At 36.0% G+C, this 21,349-nt stretch overlaps 1 protein-coding gene across 2 annotated transcripts in view; it reads right to left on the reverse strand.

Annotated features, from left to right (window-relative positions):
- Positions 1-4,644: 4,644 nt before the first annotated feature.
- Positions 4,645-21,349, reverse strand: part of LOC125658060 (uncharacterized) — a 42,211-nt gene continuing 25,506 nt past the window's right edge. Inside the window, exons 3-6 of one of the 2 annotated variants that reach the window (XR_008798012.1) lie at positions 14,511-17,243; positions 10,517-10,549; positions 7,075-8,392; positions 4,645-6,318 (exon numbers count right to left, since the gene is read on the reverse strand). Coding sequence is in view for 1 of the 2 variants with exons in the window: in XM_056147249.1 (XP_056003224.1) it covers positions 8,358-8,392; positions 10,517-10,549; positions 14,511-17,243 (2,801 nt within the window). In the remaining variant the exon portion in view is untranslated. Of the gene's footprint in view, positions 8,393-10,516; positions 10,550-14,510; positions 17,244-21,349 lie in introns of both variants that reach the window. The other variant, XM_056147249.1, reaches the window with a different exon arrangement.

The raw sequence follows: 21,349 nt of genomic DNA on the forward strand, positions 1-21,349 counted from the left end.
TTTACAAAGATACAAAAAATGTCCCAATTTTACAGCAGTACAGTGATTCCTAGGGATTTGGGTGAAAAGTTCCTTATCATTATTGTAGGAAACAGATTTTTGTATGAATTTAAGGCACAATAGGCTATGTTAATGGTATTGTTGCAAAAACAAAACCATGTGTACAATATCTCTGCACATATTTTTGAGAACTTTTCTCTAAATATGTCAATTCAAAGAGTTGTCAAAATTTGCTTCCCTTAGGATACCCTTGTGTATGCATTTTGTGTGAATAATTTCTTTATAATGCAAACCACCTTTCCTTGTTAAAAAAATGCATGAATACAAGATGTGCAGAACTGCTTGGAGCTCTTTCAAGAAAAAAATTTGGGTCTAATCAAAGTATTTTCCTAGAGAGCTACAGTTCTACACCTGCAATACAAGCAAATTCAGGATGATTTAGTTAGAGGTCATTGCAAGCAAATTCAGGATGATTTAATTTTAGGTCATTACAAGCAAAGAGCAACACAAGTGCTATGTTATATATACACATCATCAATAGAAACTAATGTTTTAAGAAATATTGAGTTCCAGAACAAATGTATCAGAAACTGTAAAAGAACAGCATAAATTGAAACCCACCCCCATATATTAAAAAAAAAACCCTGACAACTTCCAGCTCTCATTGTAGAAAGCACCACCAACATAAAATGGTTCCAAATTTTTCGCTATCCGGCTGTTGTCAAGAAGTTTCTCAGAAAATGTGCTGTTTGATAAGGAAAATCAAAGCTTGAGATAGCTGCAGAACTGTAGCTCAGAAAAAACATTGGGACAGATCAGACCCAATATTTTTTCAGAGAGCTACAGTTCTACAGCTAGGCTTGGGACAGTGTCAAATACATGTAGAAAATTTCTATTCATTTCAGTGGAGATGTCACAAGTATTAGCAGGGGCACCTGCCTGGAAACTAGAAATGGTGCCAGATGTCCTTTCCAAAACTGGTAAAGGTTATACAAATAAATACACCAGAGTAGTATTTGAAAAACATACAATAGTAAGATATTCAATTATTAAAATGCAACTTCTCTGCACAATTTCCATACATTGGGACTTTTAATGCAGGGTCATGGATGAAGCAATTATTTTTTATGTCATGAGTTGAGTGTCTAAGCTAGTTTTATTTCATGGGTCATAGCAACTTTTGGCTTAACTAAAAGTAGGACCCCCCCCCCGGAAAATAGGATTTTAAGCAGAGTTGCAACGAAGTTGAACTCGGCTATTGGTTTGGTGATGTGGGCGGGCGGTTGGGCGTCAACAATTGGTAAATCTAAAAGTTTACAATCAAATCAAATGAAATTTTGATATATTGTTGGGTACCAGGTAAGGAAGACCCCTATTAATTTTGGAGAAAAATGGTCAAAGGTCAAGGTCACTGACTGAAAATAGAATGAAAAATTTGGTTTCCGGATGATAACTCTGAATCAAATGAAACGTTGATATATTGTTGGATACCAGGTAAGGAAGACCCCTTTTAATTTTGGAGAACAAAGGTCAAGGTCACAGTCACCAAATATAGAATGAAAATTTCAGAAATATTTGGTTTCCGGATGATAACTCGGAAAGTTTAAATCCGAATCAAATGATACTTCAAAGATATTGTTATGTACCAGGTAAGGAAGACCCCTATTGATTTTGGAGAAAATAGATCAAGGTCACAGTGACCGAAAATAGATTTAAAAATTTTTAAAAAAATTGGTTTCAGGAGGATAACTCGAAAACTTTTAATTTGAATCAAATGAAACTTGGATATATTGTTGGATACCAGCAAAGCAAGGCCCCTATTGATTTTGGAGAACAAAGGTCAAGGTCATAGTGACTGGAAATAGATTGAAAACAAATATGTTTTCTGGATAGCAACTCAAAAAGTTTAAAACAGAAATTAGTTCTTCACAATTATGAATATGCCACATCATTCCTGACTTTACAATGTATCCCATGCAACTCGGCTCGTGCACCCCTGGGTGCATATAATGATTTTTAAAAATAAAAATAGGAAAAATCTATTAACAATAGTTTATAAAAATTTGACAGACTGCACCTCCCCTCACATGTCCACAATTTGACAGACAAAATATCGATGAGAAAGAAATTTTAGATGTTCTTGCAGCACACTGATGGGCCCCAGAATGGACCAAACATAGTCATCTTTTCAGACAATTCGGCTATGGTAGCCAGCATAAACAAATGCTCATCCCGTAAAAGTACTCTTATGAGTTTTTTGAGAAGTCTGTTTTAGCTCTCTGCAGTTTACAGTATCTTAGCTGGTGGTCCCAAATCATTTTTTATGCCCGCTGAAGAGGGGACGTATTGTGGTATGGCGTCATCCGTCTGTCCGCACCTAGTGGGCAGGATACAGACCGAACCATAAGCTCCAGGATTTTACAACTTGGTACATTTGATCACCATGATGAGAGGAAGATGCCTATTGTTTTTGAAGGTCAAGGTCGTAGTATCACTTTGTAGGAAAACCTAGATGGAAACCCTTGTGGGCAGGATACAAACCCAACCGTAAGCTCCAGGATATTACAACTTGGCATATTTGATCACCATGATGAGAGGAAGATGCCTATTGTTTTCAAGGTCAAAGGTCAAGGTAATAAGTATCACTTAGTAGGAAAACCTTGTAGGTAGGACACAAAGTCAACCGTAAGCTCCAGAATATTGCAACTTGGTACATTTGATCACCATGATGAGAGGAAGATGCTTTTAAATGTTTTTCAGGATTAAAGGTCAAGGTCGCAGTATTACTTCGTTGGAAAACCATGTAGGTAGGATACAAACCCAACCATAAGTTCCAGAATATTGCAACTTGGTACATTTGATCACCATGATGAGAGTAAGATGTCTTGTTTTTCAAGGTCAAGGTCGTAGTATTACTTAGTAGGAAAACCTTGTAGGCAGGATACAAACCTAACCGTAATCTACAGGATATTGCAACTTGATACATTCGATCACCATGATGAGAGGAAGATGCCTATTTATTTTTTTTTCAAGATTAAAGGTCAAGGTCTTGGTATTACTTTAGTTGGAAAACCATGTAGGCAGGATACAAACCCAACCATAAGTTCCAGAATATTGCAACTTGGTACATTTGATCACCATGATGAGAGGAAGATGCCTATTGTTTCTCAAGGTCAAAGTATTACTTAAGTTGGAAAACCTTGTAGGCAGGATACAAACCCAATGGTAAGCACCAGGGTATTGAAACTTGGTACATTTGATCACCACTTAAATAGCATCTTCTTTAGTGTTATTGATACTACATGGATATTTAGAAAGAGCAAGTAGACCTTTACCAAAATTGTAAGTTTGATGACCCCAGGGGTAGAGGTTTGTATTAGGGTCGGGCCAAACTTAGTATACAGTATTTATGTGTAAGTTTGCTGATACTGTATGAAATCTAAATGCATACTTAAGAGTAGCAGAAAAGGATGTACATAAAATGGTGAATTTAAGAACCCAGGGTTTTAATGACTCTAGGATGGGTCCAATTTACACCTATTATATTATGTAAAGCCTTTCATCAGTGTATGCACTTTTGAAGGCATTGTAGTTTTAAGATTACATCTTGTTTCATACTGTTGCTGAACATTTGAATTTAGCTTAGATATTCAGAACAGGAATATTTTTCTAGATTTCATGGCCCTTGGGAGTAGCGATACATTTTCACTAGTTCTCAGGTGACCGATAAGGCCTGTGGGCCTCTTTTCTTTACTCCTGACACACTCATCTGCTGCATGACCACCCTAAACTCCAGAATGAACCTCCCCCCACCCCCCGACAGATTCAACTTAAGCAGACATACAGATCTTATACCAAGCCATATCTTGGGTTTTGTAATTCATCAAACATTCACTTAGTACCTTTTACGCAGATAAACCTGGCCAGATTTATTGCCCTCTTCTCACTTAGATTGTCTTCCAACTCCATCCACATCTACTTGTCAGTTATCCACCTTCTTCATTTAGAGGCTGGGCTCCCCAAAAAGGTACAAAACAATTATTAGGAGCAAGAACTACTTAGAGACTGCCCATGACCCCACTGATCCTTTATAAGGTTTTCCAGATTTGAGATTATACCCAATAAAAACAATGCATGCTTCTGGGCAGCATCTTTAGTGGGTTTTTGTTCTCCTGTAGGAAGTCTAATCTTCTGGCACCCTCAGGGGAAACCTTCACACACTCCTCATGTCTGTCCACTTCTCTAAAGAGAATACCTTTTGCCCTAGCAGCATACTTGGGTTGTAATGTTTGTCCTCCATCCTGTAAAGACGACCCACTTCCCTGCCTTTGTTTATAAGCACAGCTCAAAGAAATGTCTCGTAACTTATATATATCAAGGCATATTTATATTATATATTTCATATAAAAGCCAGTTTTTATAGGTATTCTAGGACAAAAATCCCAGATACAGGACATGATCAATTCCTATAGGACACCTATGACCCATGCTATTTCCTCCTTGTTCATGTAAACATTTTTTTTTAATGATTTTGGTGTCATTTTAAAGATGTTTATCAGGAAGCAAAAGGATGTTAATATAAGCTCTTACATACAGATGGAATCCACTTTCAGAAAAATCTGTGGAATAACAAAAAACACTGGGTGATATAGGTATTATTTATTGTTAATAACCCGACACATAGTGTCCTGTGTCAATGCATATTGAGCTTCTCAAGTTTCACATTGTTCCATTGATCGCTTGAACTGTTTCCGTTAGACCTACTGGCAGTGATGTCTGCAACAGACGCTTGAGAACTGGTATAAATCGGAACTTTTTCACCCAGTCATACTGGTTAAATCACTTCAAAATTTAATCATCTTTTTAAAAAAAGGTACAAATTAGTTTGTTCTTTATCAAACATGTTAACATTTTTTAAAATGATTTCCTTGTCTTTCGTAGGTTCTAATACATGTAAAACCCAAAAAAATTCAGTATTAACTGTTTCTAACAAAATAAAACCAACATATTACATTTTAAAAATTCCCTGGAAAACAGTAAACATTTCTTCACCTCTTTATCAATGGCAACCTCTAGCAATATTAACCTCCCCATTAGTCATATCTAAATATTTTACAATGCACTTGATTTTTTTTTAAACAAGCAACAACACTGACAGATATTTTCACTTGCATTGTTTCTTGTGCATCCTGAATGTTAATTTTTTGTGCATTGTATTAAACTTTTTTTTCTTTTTATTTAATTTTCTCTTTAATCTCCCAACCGTAATGAATTTTAAGTACCTCCCCATACAAAACACAGAAAACAGGGAACTTCAAAATATCTCCCATTGTTTTTACATCTATCAATATACAAAATTTTTTAAACATCACTTAGAAAATTTCAACACTTTTAACAAAGCATATGACTATATTTTTTTAAACACAAAAAGATCATGTACCACATATACCATCATTCGACATTTAACAATCTTAATAAACATGAAATACAATATGTGGAAAAACTTACAAAACAGAAACGTATCAATAAAGCAAAAGGAAAAGTCTTTTGTTTCAAACCTAATAGCTACAAATATAGTAACAATGCCACAGTGAAAATGATAGTCATTATGGCTTTGCATTTACAAATCAAATCACTTCACAAAGGTGTTGACAGAAAAAAAACCACTCAACAGCTACGAAATGTAGATTCAAACAAGCCACAAAATTGAATATTAGTTAGGTTTTTTTTTAAAGAAACAATGTATGGATCACATAAATATTGCAGACTCTTTATAAGTTTGACAAGATAGAACTTTTTTTTTTTAAATGAGGGTGGAGTGGGGTGGGCAATTATATGAGAAAAAATATCAGTACATGATAAATTATTTCAATTTACTGAATTTAAAAACAACATACCGTAATAGAAAAGAATCTGTCAACACCTTGTATGAAGAATTTCACACCATTGGCGCAACATGAACATACTCAAAACAGGCAAATTTAAAATAAATATAATTCAATGCAACAAATAGCAGTTAGTGATCATTCACATAAACCTGAATATCAAATTTCTGATACCCAACCCTATTAGTCCTGATGTATCACTAACGACTAGATCCCACCAAATGGCCATGATTCCTTGTACACAAACTTTATGATAAAGAAAGCAAAAATTCAGGAAGATCAACAGGCGTAAATCCTTTTGATTAATCTATTTCTTTGAATAAAATAAAAGCAACAAATAAAGAAATTGAGTCTGTAATTTGACATTTATAAGGCTGGCATCAATATCATCCCTGCAATCTCCTGTCTTCTCTATTAATGACATCCTCCATACCTGAAAATAGAACCAACAGAAATTTTTAATTTTAACGATAGAAGTGTGCAAGGTTGCAGGTCATATCACAACTCAAATGCAACCCATCTCATTAAGTAAATGTTTTGTGACCCAGCACATTTCTCTTAACAGATTACATGTCATAAAAGGTAGTCAATAGTCACCATCCAGCATAAAACATAATTTTGACCTCAGCTGAATGTCGACTTTTAGCCAATCAAGAGTTCATGATTGTGTAGAGCTAGTATGTATGCAAGTAGATCTAACATTTCAATTAATTTTGATGAAACACATGTACCAAGAAATACCCTCAGAATTTTTAGGCACATAAACAAGTGACTGAAAATTAGGAAAGACTCTGGAAAAAAAATCCGCCTCTGCCTCTTTGACACACCCTACAGATATCATCTTCAATGTTGTCCATAATAAGCTTATACTACTGTGTGTTAACCCGAAAACGTGTTTTGCCATCATTTGTTTACATGTGAATGACGATAAATCCATTGGCTTATGCAATCACTCATGAAGCCATTCAGAGTATATATATCCAAAAGTTCAATATAATCTGTTACAGTTTTGTTAGAAGTGTGTGTGTGTGTGGGGGGGGGGGGGGGGGGGGGGGGGGTCACAAACCCTATAGAAAATGAATACACCAAGCATAGCAATATCATAGACCAGAACAGGCCCGACAATATCTGTAATTTAACATGGCATTTAGATATCATGTTTGGAATCAATAAATACAATCTCACTTACCTATGTTGGGGTCTACTGCCTGCTACCCGGATTACTCCCGACATAATTGTTGTTTCTCATTTACTCCATCATAATTGTGAGAGTCACAACATTTCCTCCCCCCCGAGTCCAGTCCACACACACGTCTGGTCTCCTATAATTTTACTAGTTCACTGCATCTCCGTAGAATAATTCCCATTTTGAATTCCCCTCTGTACTGTTCTACAGTAGATGATTGAGTTTTGTCCATCAGTGTCCTCTCGGCTCCCTTCCTATTGGGTGGTTACTATTGAATGTTGACTGACTACACAAGGTGGTCAAAATGATTTCACATTCACAAATCAACGTCAAAATAGAATCACTAGGCCTCATTACCCAGTCCTACATTTACAAAGTAAATATTACGAAGCATTCATCCCCCCTCTTGTCTGATAAACTTTTCCAGTAATTAGTGCTGTACCAGAAGAGATGTTTACAGTTTGCAATCAAGTTGAAGAAAATGTGCAAACTTCACATGAAAAGATGACTTGCTCTATGAACACAATATTTAGTGACTTAACATTACAATCACACATTTCCCAGATATTGCAATTTATTTCAAGTTCTTTAGGAATGTTTTGCAAATTTTCTGCCTAAAAACAACAACTTCCTACTTAAACATCCACTTTCTGTATTATTCCCCCAAAAGAATTCTACATCAGAAATTACTATTGATATGGAACAAACATTTCAATCAACAAAAAAATTGTGTTCCTTTTTCAAACATTGCTTGGCTGGAATATAATATCTTTTTGGGTTAATGCTTGTGGGCCACTGCCCACATCTCATGAAAGAATTACCAATCTAGCTCTACTACAGAAAAACTGGGGAAACAATTAACATGAAAATTTTATTTTCCCCAAAGTCTTCTGAAAATATTATATTGAACAGGTTTTGTATTAACTATCATAATATTTACCCAGCAGATTCCAAACATAACTACTGGAATGTATGCAAATATAAATGAAAGAGTTACATCATACAAACTGCACACAATTCAAAGTTTGTCTGCTTCGTCTGTGGTGGTACACTCAGATAATACACAATGCAGTAAAAGAAAAATTATCATTTTCACCAATGCTTTCATTTTTTTTTCACAAGACATTTGAATATAAAAATACTGTCTATCCACAAACATTGAGAGATAACATGTTTGATTTTTCTATTAACAATGGTTAAAACTAAGGAGGAAAAAAAAAACAAAAAAAAAACAAGCAACACAAAGTGGCTAGGTAAGGCAATATGAAGCTTGAAGAACAGCAAGTCTACCACTGCTTGTAGACCACAACGCTTCCTGGATCTAAAAAAGAAAACAATTAACATTAGATTTCAATCATTGTAAAAAGAAGTTAAACTTGCTATGAACATGATATAAGGACAGAGATATATGAAGGGTTCCAATTCAAGCACTGTGAAGAAATTGTCAAATATCAACAACTAAAATAGATGCAACTGTTAGCGATTGGAAAAAATTTGGTCTTTCAGAATTAATATCTAATCGCTATATAAAGTGTAGAAATGTAACAATGCACATTTATGCTGTGCAATATTTTGGTGTAAATTTTGATCTGCAGTTAAAAGCCAGTTTTATCCAAGAACAACCACACCCCCCCACCCCCCCCCCCCACCCAAGTCAATATAAATTCCAAAGGCTCCCAGATTTCCTACAAAGAAAGCATAGATTCCCATTGCATCTGATCCACTGGAAAGCATTGAAAGCCATATAGAGAGGTATTAATAAAATCAATTAGCTCAAGCCTTAGAGACAAATAGTCATCGATTTAAGCCTCAAGTAAATACCACAAGAGTTTTGGTTTTCTGTGAGAAGTATCTTGCATATAATTATATCAGATACCTAAACATCAATATCTGCTTTACTTCTTCACCTTCAGCTTCTATTCATACTACATACAGCAAGACATGCTTATAGTGAGGTGCTGAGGATGAGCAATTCCGATTATCAATGTAATTCATTATATCCAATACCTTGATAGTTCATATCAGAACTACTGGGAATAAAAATCATTTTGCTGTTAGCGTGAATTCATTATAAGTATGTTCACTCAGGGGTAGAAATTAGCAAGCAATACTCGCAAAATGTGAGTAAATTTGAAAAATTATTATTGAAAATTGTGGACACTCGAAAATCTTAGCAAGTGGTGATTTACAAACCATGATTGGCTCATATACACTTTTTACAGTGATGCTTAATTTGCTCTTCTTAAACTTGCACTCAGAATCATATAAATGTTTACATCAATGACCAATTTCAACAACTTCCATCCATCTTTTTCTTTTATATATAAGTTTTTTAGAAATTCAGAATCAAATAAATGCTTTACTAGTAAAGTTTATATATCACATTATGATCACAAATACAGACACATGTCACATGCTCTGTTCACTTAGAGGGATGATTAAACTGAATTTCAAGTACGAGGCTTTTGTTATTTATTATTAAAAATCAGTCTATGTTTTATCAAACTCTTCTGGTATCTTTTTTTTTTTTTTTTTTTTTACAAGAATAGAATGTAGCATCATATGTTATTATTTACAGATCATCAGTAAACAACAAATTTATTCCACAACAATAATTATTTATAATCAATCCAACAAGTCCTACCTATGTTAATTTGCTGTCCTATTGATGTGTTGGATTGTTGTGATGACACGAGAGTGTATCGCTGACCACATCAACATATGTGGTTAATCCGAGGCCAAAAATATCCAATTATCAGATATAATTTTATCACAATTATGGGTAGATAATTAAGATTTATTTACACATACATCAATGTTTGCAATTTGTTTGAGAATAAAGCAAACAGAGAAAAGTATCAGCTTGTGTTCATTCTCAATAGGTATGTAGAACAATTACTTCTCATTTTACATTTGTACTTTTCTCAAAAATCAGATACAAAAAGGACTTCTTGAATTTTCATGGGACAGAAGCTGCTCACAAACCACGAGTCCGGGACTAGTATTGAAAAATCCCTATAGTTACAACACTGATGTGGTATGAAATTGGAAACTTTGAATCTAGACCTGCAGTACATGTAGGTGGTATTAGATTAGAGGTGTGAGGGTCAAGAGACCCCAACATACCATCATATGACCTATGTTATTTACTAGTCCAAACAATGTTTGTTGACCCATCAAGCTCAGTAATCATGGGGAAAAAATCATTCATTTAGATAACATACATGTAAAAAGAGCAATGATTCATTAGTTTATTTTAGCTTGTAGGTTTTCATTTTAGCTTGTGGATTTTAAATCCACAGGCTAAAATTAGCCTGTTGTAGAAAAAGTTAATTTCAACCCCTGTCGCTGTAACCATGTTTTACTATGTAATGAACCTTAAAAAGAAAATACTATCCAAAAGGTTTCAGGTGATTTTATAGGTAGACAATACAAATATACTCACTTTTATCTTTCATATTCAAAACATTCTCCCATTCTGAAATTACAAAAGAATACAGATTACCTTACACTATAGACTTATTGAAAGGTCACACAACTTAAGTCTAAAAATTGGCAAAAAGCACATATATGCTTTACCTCTAAATGTACCCACAGTCTCTTTAATGCCTTATTGATATTATATTTCATTTGCCCTGACAAGTGTTTTTTTTTCCATACCAAATTGGGAGAAGGGCAAAAGAAAGAGGCCCAGGCCTTAGTAGTAATCCAACTATAACACAAGGAAACAACTGTAGGTAGTCAATCCATAATAAAAATGTAACCAAATAATAATCAGCTTATCAATTAAGGATCAGTTTCAGTTGACTGGGTTTAAGTATTGAGAAGTATTTTGCATTTTTCTATTTTATACAGGAGTTGTCTGCCCTTGACCAAAAAAATTTAAACTTCACCTGTTGAGCTGACATGACCATCACATTTATTCATTGAATTAAAAAAAATATCGCATCTCTTAAAACAAGAAATTTCCATAGAATTCAACTTTGTTTCCGAGACATTCACAGAATACAGGGAAAGGTCATCAATGTATACTGATTAGGCAATAATTTATTCATTTTCGTTAAATGTAGTGAATTAGACTTATATTATTTTCTTTTGTGGTAACATGAATAATTATAAGAGGGCATGATTTGAAGTTGATAAGGGTATCAGGTGTTCAAAAAGTATTCTAGTGTTCCAAGCCTTGCATAGGAAAAGTTTTTTTAATATACATGTAGCGTACAATAAGCTGCTTAAATCAAGTATTCATTGCTATTTGAGTTTCTGATACACAGATTGTGGTAGCTCTTGAGCTATAACCATGAAAAGGTGCTTGTCAATACAGCAAACTTCAGAAGTTTACAGAGGTGCATGTGGTTTATAAATTTTGTTTTAATGATGTGACTTTCTATTGCTATGAAGACTCATTGCAAAACCTAATCTAATCATTATCTAATGTCATGTTTATCTATAACTTCTGGAGTTGCAAAAGAATAAGTATGTGTTGGTAAACTTTTCTCGAATACCAAAAGATTTGGTGCCGAGCGAAGCGAGTTTAAAGTGAATAACTTTCATTTGTTAAAACCTTCAGTTAAAGACACTCTTTTCAAATGTATGGATTGCATATTTGTGGGACAAAGGAGTGCATCTTTCTAAATCTGAAATTGGATGTTGTTGGGATATTCTGATTAGTCATTACCCAATGGACCGAAATACAGTAGGAACAAATGTAACTAAATATATATGTGTGCATCCACTTTCCTAAATGAGGAGAAAAGAATATTTTTTTTAAAAGATGTAATGAGTTGCATAATTTTGGGAGAAGCCTCAAGGTTCATTATATCTATGCATTCAATCTTTGTGCTAGATGTCCAGGAGTTTATAAATATCCAGAGCATTTTCAGGATTTGAACTAAATACATGTATCCCCAGTTTCCCATCATGAGACATGAACCCCCTGAAACAGAGGTCACGAGTTCAATAGCAAAGACTTTATGAAGATTTGATGCATATTCAGCATTTGAGCCACACAGGCCCATCATAAGGCCCAACACTTCAAACTCATTTCACTATGCATCCAGTTTTTCTAGATATTCGACATGTTCAAAAGTGTAGAAGATATTTGAAGATGCAACACATTTTAAGTATATAAGCTTTACAGCCCTTCCCTCGGGTTTGGTCAAGGTTTCCTTGTTCATCATGAATATGTACACTGGTTTTCAGCTAGATAGCCAGGAGTTACATCCGATACTTGATTGTGCTTTTAGAAAGGAGAAATACAAAGAAAACTCCTCTTGCAAAGTTTCATTGCTTTTCACACGTGTTACATCACCAAGATGACCATTTGTTACCTAAGGTAAGCTGGTGACCTTCATCGTTCACCTACATTAACAAATAGGAGCTATTCTTCAGTCATGACTTTTCTAACATAGTTTTATTGCTAAAATTTTAAGGATTTTTTTTTAATAGATACTCAGTAAACTTTTCTTGCAGTATGACTTTGACCACTGACCTTTAAATCTAGATAGCAGCAGGTTCCATCCTTTAGTCATCCTCAGTAGCCAAGTTTATGGAGTGAATCTGATACTTGGCTAGTGGAGATGCCCATTAGTCAGACTCTTCATGCAGAGTTGCATTTAAAAACCAAAATAGCATTTTGAGTTAATTGCTTACCATACCTGGTGACCTTGATATGTTGACTTTAACACAATAGAGGTCACGAGGTCAAAGAGACTCGTCGTGTGAAGTTTCAAGTAGTAGTTACAGTAGATATTCAAATACCTGTTTTACAATATATAAGACCTGGTGACCTTGATATTTGAACCTCAAAAAGAGTATACTGACTCTTACCACTGCATTTTTCATTGCTAATATTTAAATGGCATTTGATTAATCATCCAGTTAAAAATGTTTCCATTTTGGAAGGAGCTACAGAAATGCAGAAGGATGGACACACAAATATCCCCGGTTTTCCAGCACAATGGGGGACAATGTTTTTTTAAGTACTATATTTTTATCCCTATTTATCGAAATTTGACACATGCCACTGTCAAACTGGATATTGTGTTGTCAAACATTTGACAGAAATATGCAAATGAAGCCTTGCCAAGTTGCCTGAAGCTCCCAGAAATATGTATTCAAAATGTAAACATTTGCAATGAGGCATGAAATATTTGTGGAATATAAGACCTCAAATAATTGAAGTGTTTCTGCTAACCCAACCAACCCTAATCATAATCCCTACTCTGAAATTTTTTTTAACATATATTGTTCCAAGAGATTATTGAATAAACATTGTTTTAGACTTGACATTTGTAATTCTTATTTGTTTAGTAATTAATATCAAGCATATACTTAAAAGTTGCATTGATAGTGAAAATGAGACCCTTCATGTTCAAAATATACCAGCAACATAATGGAGACTGTGATCAGAGTGTCTCTTTGTGTAGTTAATTAAAACAAAGTTTGAGAAGAAAAAAGCATTATTTCCTACTGACCTAACCTAATTCTGATTTGGATGGTGTACATGAAACACAACAATTTATATTTTTGGCCCAAGCAGTGCAAGTATGTTCTTTACTCATTCCCGTGGGGATCCGGGTTAGAATAGGTCCTCAGTACCCCTTTGCTTGTCGTAGAAGGCGACTAAATGGGGCTGTCCTTCGGATGAGACAGCAAAAACCGAGGTCCCGTGTCACAGCAGTTGTGGCACGATAAAGATCCCTCCCTGCTCAAAGGCCATAAGCGCTGAGCATTAGGCCTAAATTTTGCAGCCCTCCACCGGCAGTGGTGACTTCTCCATACAAGTGAAATATTCTCGAGAGGGACGTTAAACAATATATTTTTAATCATTATTGTTAAATGACAATTTCTTGGATCTTCTTCAGACTGACAACAGTGTACAATAAAGGTGCCTCATCCTTTATCAACAGTGCATCAAACAAATAGCAACTTGTCCCTGGGAAATCATTGAAAATTCCTCATTGGCAACAATTCATGGTGAATTTTGCCACCGATTCATATATTTTGAAATTATCATAATTGCCTCAAATTTAGTGTTAATATGGAAGAGAAATGTCATATTTTCCCAATTTACTATAGATGGTCACCTACAGTATGTTTCTGTTTGAATGCGATATTTTTTTCGTATTAAAGAGGTGCAGATGTTTTTTCTTTAACATATGACAGAAACAATGAATACAATGTTTTCTTAAGAAAGGTATCTGATTCCTACAATGATATTTTTTTTTTACATAAAAATTAGCCAGTAGATAAATGTCAATGACATTTACTGAAAAGGGCCTTAACCTTTTGACTCCAAAATGGATATGTTTCCCCCTTGACACTTGAAACATCTGTCATACATATGAAACTAGGTCATGCATGATTTATATGGTGTCCATGACATTTGGCATAGATGGATGCACTGACAAATTACTACATCAAACATGTGTACAAACCTCTGGTTAAATAGTTGGCTACATCAACTCTATTAAAGCACCCAAAAATATCCCCGTTCTCCTTCCTGTATCGGAGACGTCCTGAGGGTCGCCTGGACTCCGCCCCCAACACGGCACCACACTCCTCCCCATATACAACCACCACACAGCCATCATCCTCACTAGGTGGCGCTTCAATAGAGATCACAGATGGTTCATTCACCGTGGAACATGTGTCCTCACTGATGAATGAGAACAGCTGAGCGGCGGAGTTCTTGGAGTCTGGGGACAAAATCAGAGTACTATATGATTTTACTCCATTCTTTCCCTCTAATGGAAAACTTGCTGATTTGGAATTTCTCAATGATTGTTTGTAATCCTTAGAAATGATATTACTAGAATTGTTTGAAACACTTCTGGAGTGTATCACAGGAGCCTGGGGCAATTCTTTAGAAATGTTTATGGCAACACTTTCACTAGACTTTGTTTGGGCTAACACCATACTGGACTGTAAACTACTGCTTGGAACAGAATTTGAAACAGACACCTTTGGTTCTTCCATATCCAGATGAGGATCAAATCCAAACACAATGTCAAAGTCTTTGTGGTCTTTCTCACCCTTGTCCAAAAAAATGACAGATTTTGCTGGCCTTCTGGTACTAACCTTTTGTTTAGAAGAAGCCACTGATTTGTTTGTTTTAGGAGGTTCACAACAAGGTGATTTTGTCACTTTCATTTTAGAGGACATCTGATTGTTTGCACCATAATTCTTTGTTGTCACTTGGGCAGTGACATTTATAGAGTAACTTTCTAGAGGTTCATTGAATTCACTATTACCAGCTTTATTTACACTAATGTTTGACACAGTTTCAGTGATGGACATGCTGTCAATTGCAGCACTACTATCCACAGATGAATTCTGGGAACAGTTCTGGTTGCTGGTCTCCACACCTGGTTTCTCAAGTGAACCAGATAACTGTGTGGAATTGAACAGACCTTCCTCCTTCTCTGGTTTAACCAATTCCTGACTTCCGAATTTTTGACGAATGGAAGAAGATTCATTGTCTTTTCCGTCTGGACTAGAACCTATCGAGTGTCTTCGCTCTGTAAGACTTCCTTTCCATATCGCCGATTTTAAATCAGACACATTAGTTTGATCCTCATCAAAACATGCAGAGACAGAATTGTTTGGCTTAGGAGAGGCAGCCATCTTTGCATATGAAATCTGGAGTCTTGGAGACACAGCCTGTGCTGATGCAGGTAGTGATTTAACAGATTCCAAATCACTGTCATCTTGAGGTTTGATAAGAATTTCCTTTGGTACATCTCCAGTTGAACTGCGACGTCCATCTCTGAAAGACTGTCTTCCCTGTCTGCCAGCACCCAGAGCAGGAAATGATGATGGGCTCAGGTCCCTCACCCTGTTCCTCTCAGCCTCTATGGCCAGGGAGGTGACAAGCGAGGTGGGTGGAGGAGTGATGGACCTCTGAGGTCGACGCCTCTCCTCCTTTAAGGGAACACGCGGGGCAGCACTAATATCCTTGCTCATTATTTCTTTGGCAGAAATGGGAGCACCCTTTTTCTTCTTTTTTCCAACTACCTTGAATTCCTCTTCCACTTGTTTTGGAAAGTCAAGGTCTGTAAAAATGTAATAGTCACTTTCCTTTTCCACTTCATCAGTGTCCACCACTATACTGTTCTTGGTGTCACTTTTCGGTTCAACAGTCTTCAGTTCTGGCTCTCTCACAACAACAGTCTTACCAGGGTCTTTTTTACCACTGTCAGGCACTGTGTTACTAGGTTTCTTTTTTGGATTTTTCATATTATTTTGTTTCACATTGTTTAAGTTTGTATCATTTCTCATGTCCTTTGTAACTTTATTACATGTGTCAATAATTTCAGGGTTTTCATTTTCCACTTTGTGATTGATTAATTCTTTTGCTGCCTTTGGCTCCGATATTTGGGATTTCTTGGTGAAACCCCCAACAGCCTCCTCCTCAGGGGAGGTTACATCCCCATTCATCATCTCACCCTCCAATTTAATGTCTTTCTCCACACACTTATCACGAATAATGTGAATAATGTGATTCCGTTCCTTAATGTCCTTATGGCAGTCGTCAGTCACTATTTCCGGTGCACTGATCTTCTCATTAGAATTTCCCATTTCAGTTTTACCTGTCTCAGAATTCTCACGATTCTCCTCCAAATTGTCACTATTTTCGGAGCTATTTTCTTTCTTTTCGGCAGACCTGACGTCTCCCTGTGTTACCTTTGGCTTTCTCTCCTTATTTCTTTTATTGTTTTTGTCTGTTGACTTTGCAGAGTTAATATCCACTGTGTTATTATTGGGAAGTTTTTTAGGCTTTCGCCCGGTGCCATCGTTCTCAATAAATGACAAAATTTCATCAATTTCTTTGCCTCCTTGATAGTTTTCAATTTCTTCTGATTTTCGGACAGTCTCTACGGTTTTGTCTTTTTTCTTTTTGCGGGACTTTTTTGTTGCCTCCTGGTTAGATGTGCTTGAAGAGTCTTCGAATTCTCTCACGTTATTTCCAAGAGAATGATACGAACCAAACTGGCGGATTGAATCATAGTTTGTGGGCTTCTGGTGTGCCAAAGAACCAGGAGACCTAGGATTTTCTCTCATTTGCCTGTAACGGCTCGTTAGGTGTGGTGTAGACTCTATCCGCGGATTTCCATTTTCGTCTGTGTCACTATAATCAGTCCTTCTCTTGCTTTTATCATCTAAATCATCTGTAAAAAAAAAAAAATCCTGTATTATAACTATGTAAATAATTCTTTCACATATACTGATGAGTTCAAGTTGTTAATGGTCACAAGCAGGAAATGCTTTCAAATCCAGTTTATAATCATTCATACATTCCCTATGGGTTTTGCCAAGTAGGAAAATGACAGCTTATCAGAGAAGTGCAGTGTAATTCTCTTATATTTAATTTCCTCAGGTTTACGGCAATTCCTAGACAAATCAACAGTCATGCCTATAAAAACAGGTTTTGGTAAATGTACTTTAAATATTTATGCTAAAGCATTCAAAGACACATTTTGAAACTTTTACAGTTGATAAGGGATCAAAAAATCCTCTATCGATAACAATGAAATAGGATGTCACCTATTAGAGTACCTCCTCAATAACTATATTTTAAAAAATTGCTCAATTAATCAGGTATGAAGCACCAATCAGGCAAAAGGATGCATGCATATACCGAATGAAATGAACATTTTGACAGGTTGTTGTATAGCCCAAGGTGTAGTAAATTCCTGGTTGAAGTGTCCCACACTGGCCAATACAACCACAACGAGAGCACTTTTCTTTTTCTATATGAAAGTCCAGATATATAATCTTTAGACAAGAAAAATCACGTAAATCCAGATATTTATATAAGAAAATTCACAGATGACCTACATAATTATAAAATCCACCATCAGCTGTGGTATACAAAATTATATAGCTGGTAATCAGCTGGTCCAATCAATAGATCCCCCAAGTCATCTTTATCATCTGTCCAGGTGAATGTCAGTACCCTCATTTTCACCATATTAAAACCATGTGCAAATAGGGCGTTATACAATCTAACATGTAGCAGCCATTTTGGAACATCAAATTGCTCTTCACATCACAATGACAAATTAATACCAAACATGTCTCTAATTACAACACAGTATAATTTAAATGGTAATAGAGCCGGCCAATAACCAAAATAAATCACAATGTCAATTCGTGTCCAGGCACCAAAAACAGCTGACTTACCTTCTAATCAACTCTATAAATAACATTTAAATCTCTCTCTCCAAAATACATGAACATTGTATATCGAAAATCCAACACCTGTACACGACTGTTCATGAAACAAGTCGTGACAACAGACAAGTACTCTACACCAGTCATATTCACATGACTCAGATCCTAATTCACAAAATTCCCCCCTACAAACCTCAACACTTTACAGTCAACCGTTTGCCGGAGCTGTCTGCCTTCTTGAAATCATTGTTGAATCCACAGGTAAAAATTGTCAGTAGAATACTTGTTTACACAACTACAGCCTTACTACAATAGGCTCTGTGTCAATGTTGTGGAACAGTGACCCACGTAGATCACTGCCATGTAAACAGCATCAGATGACCGAGAGGACCCCTGCCTGGGCCAAACTGCAAGGAAACACCACTGACAACTAAAGCTTCACAGCAAAGACAAACTTTATGGTTCACCTTCATTTCCCCAGGTTCATTTTTTTCTGCAATGTTATCCCTCAGTAAAATGCTTTTTTTTTTAAAATCAACATGCTAATTACCAGCATATAAATTAAAAAAGCTCAGAGTCTGAGGAGACAGAGGAATCTTCAGACACTATCAAAATCTCTAGTGGGTATAAATTGGTCACTTTGGAAAAAGGTCTAACTTATTCAAAGTCTTTAGGCAGACACCTGGAAGATAAGTGTTACAGGCCGATATAAAGTGTCGTTATGTGAAGACTTGGAAGTGACAACAGTACATACCAAAATGTGAAACTTCAGTCCTTTCAGCAGAGAATTCAGTAACACATCGACAAGACAGAAACCCCCGATCACATGTTAGTAAACTGATAATGATGACAAGAGATAGAGTACATATAAATCACAAGATTTTACAGGTGGAAAAAGATCGCCTCTCAACAATGGCCCCTTAGGTCATCTTTTTGAGCAATTAGAGTCCAAATAAGTCTCCAAGATATTATTACAATCAATGCATTAATAAGGCCATGTCAACAGATCATGACATAATTCAGTCATTTTTATAACTTATTAATTATCACTACCTTGTACACTACAACAGAGTGGTCCAGTTATACACATAACATGGGCTCTCTAATTAACTATATGATATTAGCTGATACTGCCAATTACCACATCATTTCAGTTCTATCTACTTTGTTCTCCCAGCTTGCAGGTTTTTTCTCTTATGACTTGGGAACATCTTTTACACACAGCTCGCTGCTGGATGTAATGTGACCTGACTTAGCTGTTGCTGAATGTCTTGTTACAAGGAGACGATATACTCCAGTCTCACTGCATTCCAGTGCTGATGAGAAAAACATCTCTTGTGGCTTCATCACAGAGCACCAAGTCATTGTATATGTAAACAACATTGTACAATCTTGATGCTAAATGCCCATGCACAGTCAATGTTAAAAGTTTTTACAGAAGCTGCAAGTTCCCCCCACATACAATGCCTAACCTCTTAAGAACAGCCAAGGTCAAACTGACAGATGGTGGAGATTAGAGTGAATGAAACACATTTTATCTATGACCCCCACCCTCGAAGTACTAATCTGCTATCAACAAATTAAGCAACACATGCTTGATATTTGCATTAAAATCAACATGAATGTTAACAAGTTCTAGACATTTCAATGTAAGGGGTCTGCCTCAACTAATCCAACTACAAGTAAAACTGACATACAGCTTTACAGGTTGAACTCCTGTACCTTAGGTGTTCATAAACCTGTACGATAGACAGGCACCTAGTGCACCTGTAAATAGAGCACCTGTAGATAGCGCACCTATAGATAAAGCACCTGTAGATAGAACACCTGTAGATAGTGCACCTATAGATAGAACACCTATAGATAAAGCACCTGTAGATAGTGCACCTATAGATAGAGCACCTGTAGATAGTGCACCTATAGATAGAGCACCTGTAGATAGTGCACCTATAGATAGAGCACCTGTAGATAGTGCACCTATAGATAGAGCACCTGTGCTCTGTAGATAGAGCACCTATAGATAGAGCACCTGTAGATAGAACACCTGTAGATAGAGCACCTGTAGATAGAGCACCTATAGATAGTGCACCTATAGATATAGCACCTGTGCTCTGTAGATACAGCATCTGTAGATAGAGCACCTGTTGATAGTGCTCCTATAGATAGAGCACCTGTAGATAGTGCACCTATAGATATAGCACCTGTGCTCTGTAGATAGAGTACCTATATATATAGCACCTGTAGATAGTGCACCTAAAGATATAGCACCTGTGCTCTGTAGATAGAGCACCTGTAGATAGTGCACCTATAGATAGAGTACCTGTAGATAGAGCACCTGTAGACAGTGCACCTATAGATAGAGCACCTGTAGATAGAGCACCTATAGATAGAGCACTGTAGATAGTGTACCTATAGATAGAGCACCTATAGACAGAGTGGCTATTAATGAGAACAATGAATTGAAAATTTGCAAGTTGCTCAATTTTCCTTTGTTTTAGCATAGAAAATAACTTAATTACCAATAATATGAAACCTCAATCCAATCAACCATATAAATAGAATTGATCCAGTTAAACCATCCCTTCCAAAATGCCTGCTTGGTTTTGAAATCAAATTTAAATATAGAATACAAAGTGACAGGGATATCAAGCCAGGAAATGGTATTGGATTTATAGGGTAGGTTCTATCATCAATCGGTTATCAATACATATCTAACTGACAACTGAACACACAGACATATTGGATTAAGTCATGGTGTGTACTTTCCTGACACTGCAATTTTTATCAGTCATTAATGGAACAGAATACATTAGCTACTCATCCAATGCTTCAAACAGGTTATTTTATAGAACATGAACCAAATCATTTCTTCCCTCTATGAGTGAATACCAAGATCAAAGGCTCATCAACCTACCCTCCTTCTATTTTTGAATCCCATCATTTAACAGTGCCTAATCTTTTTACCCCTCAAGAAACTAGCAAAATATGACAAAAACAAACTATAAAAGTTTACAAGGTGCAATCGCTTCACAATACCTCTGCAATCTGTGTGCAATGAACCATACCAAAAATTGATAACTCAACCATGTGTCATTAAGCA

This window comes from Ostrea edulis, chromosome 1, assembly GCF_947568905.1.
Source record: "Ostrea edulis chromosome 1, xbOstEdul1.1, whole genome shotgun sequence".
In the NCBI taxonomy this organism is placed as follows: domain Eukaryota; kingdom Metazoa; phylum Mollusca; class Bivalvia; order Ostreida; family Ostreidae; genus Ostrea; species Ostrea edulis.